The 7,088-nt window shown below is 36.6% G+C and overlaps 1 protein-coding gene across 1 annotated transcript; it reads right to left on the bottom strand.

The window, feature by feature from the left end:
• Positions 1–3,784: 3,784 nt before the first annotated feature.
• Positions 3,785–6,790, bottom strand: fgf4 (fibroblast growth factor 4). The gene is made up of 3 exons (XM_034053297.2): positions 6,210–6,790; positions 4,842–4,945; positions 3,785–4,175 (listed from the first exon to the last, which is right to left on the bottom strand). The coding sequence occupies exons 1-3, from the start codon at positions 6,502–6,504 to the stop codon at positions 3,999–4,001; spliced, it is 576 nt and encodes a 191-aa protein (XP_033909188.1). The 5' UTR covers positions 6,505–6,790; the 3' UTR covers positions 3,785–3,998.
• Positions 6,791–7,088: the final 298 nt, after the last annotated feature.

The raw sequence follows: 7,088 nt of genomic DNA, 5'->3' as shown, positions 1-7,088 counted from the left end.
GGTGAGTCGGGGACAGCGTTTCAAATGCTTCTCATTCTATCAACCTGTTTTGCACAGCCTAATATCATGTACAGTCCATATTGTAAAGTAAGTGCATTAAAAATTCAATGTACCATTTAAAGTTAAGGTCAAAACATGTTTTCATCTTCATGAGTTGTCATGTTACTGTGTTACGTTGCTTCAAGTCACCTGTTCCTTTGTTTAGCAAGATGCCAAAAAAAATAAATAAAGTAATGCCATCCCTTTAAAAATGCTGCTGTTTGCACGTATTTAAGCCCACTGCATCCTCCTGCTTCCTCACACTATGTTTTATTGACCATTGCTGCCTACTTCATTCACACTGTCTCTTCCATGTCACAGAGAGCAATTTAGCAATGTTTGACCTTGTTTATATAACCAATTTACAAAAGGGCTTGGAATCACATTACCACTTAAGAGTAAAACTCTTGCCCGCATGAGCTTAAATGTAGTTGGAAAATATTGTGGTGAACTATGCAGTACACTAGAAATGGTCTGGGCTTAATTGAATCTAAAGTCAGACAGTATTTATTATTATTATTATTATTATTATTATTATTATTTAATTTAGCATTTTGCTGAACAAAGAAACAGGTGTTTTGAAGCAACATAGCATGCTAAAGAAGAGAACGGTATTTGTCTACAACACGTCAACTCATGAAAAAAGGTAAACCAAGTTTTGGATTTAAACTGCATAAAGTTACAGTCTGTGAAGGATTAGTAACCTTGTTCCATATTGTGACAAAACAAAGTGTCGTGAAGGTGTCTGAACAGCACCCTTATTAGTCTTTTTTAAAGAGGGAACAGCCCTCGGAGCATCTTGTCATAGTTCTTTATCACTACAGGACCTTAGAAGCACCAGCAATGCAATCTGCTTCACAGCCAGAAAGCTTTGAACTATTGCATCTGCTTACTGGTATGTCCCTGATCATTTTAAATTCCAAGTAGCGTTCAGATTCACGACCTTACTTGCAAATTTGGTTAAAATGTATTGATGTCCTGACTTTTTTAGTAAAATGTGCTATTCGAAATTTAGATCTGGTGTGGTACAACTAAAGGCGACAGACTGAGCTTAAAGTGGAGTTCAACTGGGAAAAAAAACACCTTAGATTTGAAACCGACAGATTGTGAAAGCTATAATGAGCGATTAATACTATAGCAACAATAGTAACTAGAAACCTACTTGCTTTTAGTGGGCTTCAATATCACATTTGCCCCGTTTACCAGTATGTTATTAATATGTCCTGCGTCAAATATTGCAATGAAACAACACACAATTTATTTTTGTAAGTTTAAATTTCCAAGTGAGGATATACTGAAAAAGCATAGTCTTCCTTTTGTATGTAATGACCCTCTTTGACAGCTTAAACATTTGAGACAAGGAATAGGGTTTTCCAAAGATGGTTTATTTACTTCTTTATAAGTCATTTTTATGTGCACAGCACATACACCACAATATTTAACAGCACCTGTATAAAACTACAGAAAAATTCTGATAAATGTTTACAAATTAAATACATATCACATGACCACAGTATCCAGTCAAACACTATAAAGCCTACCTGAATGCATGAACAGAAATAAAAAGGCAGACAGGTATTGCATAGGAGGTTGTTCACCATCACCGGTATTATTAACATACAAAAAAAAAACAAAAAAAAAACAAAAAAAAAAACTAAAGAAGCTAAACTAATATTTCTTCTTGTTCAAGCACAGAATTTGAATTTGCATGAGGGAGTTAGATTAGGCAAATAATGCCTATTGCAAACGCTGTCCAAGCTAATGCAAATAACGTTTTGAGCAGAACAAATTTGTCACTAATTGCTGACACTGGAGATTAGGGAGGGCAAATGTTTGTAAGAGGCCTGGTTCAAATTGGCTGCAGGTACTAGTTAGGTCCATTATGCATTCAGGTGGGGACGATAAATTAAATCACAAGAATTGAAAACACTTAACAGTACAGTACAATTAATATTGATTACTGAGAACAGGGCACCACGTAGTATTAGGATAAGCGGCCTCCTATTTGAAGTTTGAACACTGAGCAGGAAATAATGGATCTGATCTTGATGAATGTTCTCCTTATTTCCATACTGCCGTTTTGTTGTTCATTGTTTTTTCAGTGTTTACTATACCAAACAATTTGACTTTATAAAGAAGTACATCAGAACACACATTTTAAAAAAAGGAATGTTAACCCTAAACCCCAAACTTTCTCCAGTCAAGGGTTGTAGAAGTGTGTAAGTCAACATGCAGGTTAGCTCACTTTTCTCACAGCAATGGACTTTATGTTCCATATATTTTTTTGTCAGCTTTATATATATATATATATATATATATATATATATATATATATATATATATATATATATATATATATATATATAACACATAGTATTTAACGTTTTAACTTTTGTGTGTGTTTTTTTTTTTAACTTCCAAATATAACCTAGTCTTCAACTGCATTACACTGGCTACTAGGAGTTATATTTGCAAAATATATAAAGACAAATCTAGGGTTACTGGATGGCCATATAGTGCAGTCTAACAGCTGTCTGCAAATATTTCCACCATGATTATCCTTACTAAAAGTAAATCGCTGGGTAAAGATAGCTCAAACGTGACAAGGCTCAACCAGACGCAATAGACGCCTGGATACTTCATGCTGCATATGGAAACTCAGTGCCTCAGATCCTTCTGCAATTGTCTACAAATTAAACTAAATTAATACGTAATAGCAGATTTTGTAAGGAGATTTATGTTTAGATATTAAGTTTTAACGAGGTAGAGAAATATTCTATGAATTCAGGGAATGGAAAAAAAATGAAAAGCAGCAATTTCTTTCTCCTTCAAAATACTGCATATTTAAAAAAAAAAAAAAAAGCGTTTTATAAATTTTATTTCAAACGTAACATGATGTAGCCAATCAAATATTCGCGCTTGTTGTTAGTGTTCTGTTAATGATATAATGATATCCGATCTTCCTGTTTTATATTAAATACCATACATGATAAACATCTTATAGTTATCAGCCTTGTCACAAGTCCAGTATATGTCCTTATATCCTCAGCTTTTTGGAAAGTGTTAATTTTTCAATTAATGTTTTTTTTTTTTTTTTTTTTAATAGGCTTACTACGCGAGTTAAAATGCCTACTGAAGAATCCACTTGACTATCCTTTAAAACTCGCTGCTTGTATAATGGCTGAAGTCGAAGATCTCTCTCTATCTGATTCCTTATAGATCCAACTAAGATTGACTGCAGAAAAGTTCAAAGTTCAGCCCATGCAGAGCTAAAAACAGATTTGTGGGGTAGGACTTCAACACTGCACTTTCTGTACCAGAAGTAAACCGATACCGCTTCAATTGAATAGCAACTCTGCACAAAGGAGGTCAGACATTGTACATTTGCTGCAAGCTACACTACGAGCACTGATAAGGTTTTCACGAGTTATAACCAAAGACTAAGACTTATCTTTTTACAAATAAAAATACACGCTCACTGTACAACATCATAAACAGTGCAAAAACTCAATGTAAATAAAGGAATTGCATTGCACTTGTTTGAACACGTAATAGCAGCACACCAGTGATAAATTAATAATAATAATAATAATAATAATAATAATAAACCTTAGGTCGCCTACAATTGCCCCGTGAATTGAAAGGTATTTTTCCAGAAATATAAAATTCATGAGAATTATAAATAATAATCTTCCTCTCTCTCTCTCTCTCTCTCTCTCTCTCTCTCTCTCTCTCTCTCTCTCTCTCTCTCTCTCTCTCTCTCTCTCTCTCTCTCTCTCTCTCTCTCTCTCTCTCTCTCTCTCTCTCTCTCTCTCTCTCTCTATATATATATATATATAAACTTAAATAATAAATTTAAATATGATACTACTCTTGCATAAAACGCTCCGTTTGAAAGTGCACTGTTTTGTATCGCCCCATCTGTCTCACTTCGTTGAGGTAAAGTCTGAAAAGATCACTCAGATTCTGGGTAAGAAATGCGTAACTGTCATTGTTGGGGAAACTTTGTTTCCTTTCTTTGTTTTGCCATTTTTGCTTATTCCTATATACATCCCGGGATACGCTCGGGATTCGTATGCGTTGTAGTTATTGGCCAGGAGCATCTCTTTAAACGTGCACTCGTCACTGAAATGAGTCTAAAAAGAAAAGAGAAAAAATATGGTTATTGTCCTTAGCAATGTTCAATTAATGATAATTCCAGATGAAGGTAAACACATTTTGGAATGTAGTTCAACTGCCTAAATATCTTTGGCTTATAGAATTGGGTTGGACAATTGAATTTACAAATGGCTTACCCAGACATGTGTCCAAGTTGATTCAAGCTACACAGATCAGCCGTCATAATAAACATCATTAAGCCTAAGCATTTGTAAAAAAGCCTTTTTTCAGAATGATCACGAGTGAAACGTGTTTTGGATTATTAGACACAGTTACCTATAACGTACTGGCAGCAAGAGCAGGTGAACTGTCTAAATAGCTTGTGGAACAAAGGAAGGCAGGAGGGAAGGAGGGAGGGGGGTTGATACACGACTATAGAGCGCATTACGGGTGGTCCAGGTTGACCAATTCAGCGTTAAGCTGGGGAGGACAGTAGGTACACGTGTTGGCTGGCAATGCAAAGAATGGAATGCAGACTAGATGATCTACGGCAGTATCCTTCCACAGTTTATCAGACTCACAATACAAACACAGCAAAACACTACAGGCATGCAATGACTGCGCCTAACAATGCGATGCAGAGAGGGTTTCAGATGAACATCTACAGCGGAAGCCACACATCTGAACTAATTTGTCATACTTACAGATCCATAGAGCTTGCCTTTGCCATTCATGGCCAGGAAAAGACCACTTCTTACACCAAATAGTGTCACAACACCTCTTTCCACGGTGGAAATTTCAAGAAGACCTAGAAACAAAAGTAGATGATAAAAATGACATTGTATTTGCATCGATTTAATCTGTGGAGCCCGTTGAATGTAAAAGTATAACACTATTGATTTGCTTGCAGACTATATGGTTAACTTTGACGTGAAGGAGCTGATACTTTCTCTTTTTTTGTATTGATATACAGTAATGTAAAAATTAGCTAAAACGTTTTTGTTTTTTTTTTGTATTCCGAAATGGGCCACTGTAACGGTCTGTGGTCTTCTCCGGTAAATTCCCTGCACATTCAGCAAATTAAACTGCACAATTTAGTCATTTATGGATAGTCCCATTAATATTCGTGGTTGTGTCTTCTGTCACATACTTTCCTCTAACATTCTATTGTCTCAGAAGAATATTAATTAGAAGTATGGGGCCATGGGGTTAAGCCCCTAGCAGATGCTCTCCTGTGTAGATCATATCTTAAGAACCGAAGGACTGACATTAAACGTTCAACTGGTTTCTGAATACCAAGTTGGTTATTATAAAAAAAATAAAACCCTGCAAGCTGTGTGTGTGTGTCCAGATGTCGAGGTGCACGAGCACCTGATTCTATCAAACATCAGAAAATATTGCATTGAGAGGTTTTTGGATCCAAAAAAGAAGCCGCTTATATTGTTCAAGCAAGCGCATGATTAGCAAGGTCTTCAAGGCCGTATGCACAAGTCCTCTATAGTTACTCCATTAACTGTGCCCTCCAGCTAACTTGAAAAATACTGAAGTATCCTTTATTAGACAGGAAGACTTATGGTGTCGGTTTGTGTGTGTAATCAAATCTTAAAAACTAATTTTAATATGAAACCAAACGTGCATAAGTTTGTCACGTTGACTGATTGTGACATTTAAACATTCTTCAATATTTTACGCTCAGCTCTTAGAATATACGACTTTCATATGACTTTGCAATATGCAGTTCAAAAAACGTTCATATTAATCTCAGAATCTGACACAGTGTTTAATATATTTGATCATATTGTATATGCAAGGCAACAACGCATTCAAAGTAAATGTATAAACCATGTTTATACACACACACACACACACACATACACACTGTCACTGTATCTGCTACAGAAAATGCAATGCTGACAAAACGTAAACATGACCTGCAAATACACTGCATTTAAAACATGTTCACATTTTATATTGGGCAAATCAAAACCAACCTCATAAATTAGAACTGAAACTAAAAATCATCCCTAAACTAAATTAATCACAGGAAGAAAAAAAAAATACACTGTACTTACTGTATCGATTTTCGTTGTGCACTCCGGTTATTTTTCCATCGGGCAAAACCTGAATGTGAAACCCAATGCCTACATTGCAGTAAAGGCGCCGCAGCCTTTTGATGCCAATAAGATAATCACTGTCCCGGTTGATATCCCTCCTTTCCCCGGGGATCCGTGCCAAAGAGCGAGAGTAGAGGGTCTCCCAGTGGCGCTCCGGGGTGCCGTTTTGCCTGCCGGGGAAGGGAGCGCAGCGCACTAGACTCGACACCAGTCCCAGGACCAATATTGGCAAGAAGGCCGATTGAATGGACATCCTGATCAACGTGGGCACACGTGGCTGAAGGAGTCGATTGCACTAAAAATACTTCTAGCTCCGCTGTATACTTAGACCAAAGAAAAAAAGGGAATAAAGAAAGCAAAACGCTCAGTTCCAAACGGAGCTGTGACTTTGTCTTTGGTGCTGCATGGAGTCCCCGCTGTAAAGGGGATTCGATTCTGTGTAAGTTTATTCGAATTTGATCCAAACTTGTGAGCCACAGGAGAAGAGCTGTCTAAAGAAGTGTTGATCGTCTATACCAGCCCAGCTCAGCCATGCTGCTCTACCCTGACCAACGATATTTATATCTGCTTCGTTACCTATTACATCACACACCACCTACTGCAGCATGGGGCAGTATTCACTTTAACACAGTCGTCACCCACGGATGCTTAACAACTCTAAACACACTGATTCCTTTGGTGAATATTCTGCTAACATTTAGCACTATAAGAAGCGCTAGCATTGAACAAATGTCAGAATTTACGTTGATCAGATAAAATCCATTTGCTTGCAAATACTATTGTAGACTGAACTTTGCATGCATTTTATGCATTTTAAGTCAGACTTTGTTAGGTTGT

The sequence above is a fragment of the Acipenser ruthenus genome, chromosome 27 (genome assembly GCF_902713425.1).
Source record: "Acipenser ruthenus chromosome 27, fAciRut3.2 maternal haplotype, whole genome shotgun sequence".
NCBI classification, from domain to species: Eukaryota; Metazoa; Chordata; class Actinopteri; order Acipenseriformes; family Acipenseridae; genus Acipenser; species Acipenser ruthenus.
Note: the sequence above shows the minus strand (reverse complement) of the source record. Positions and strands in the feature narration are given on the sequence as shown.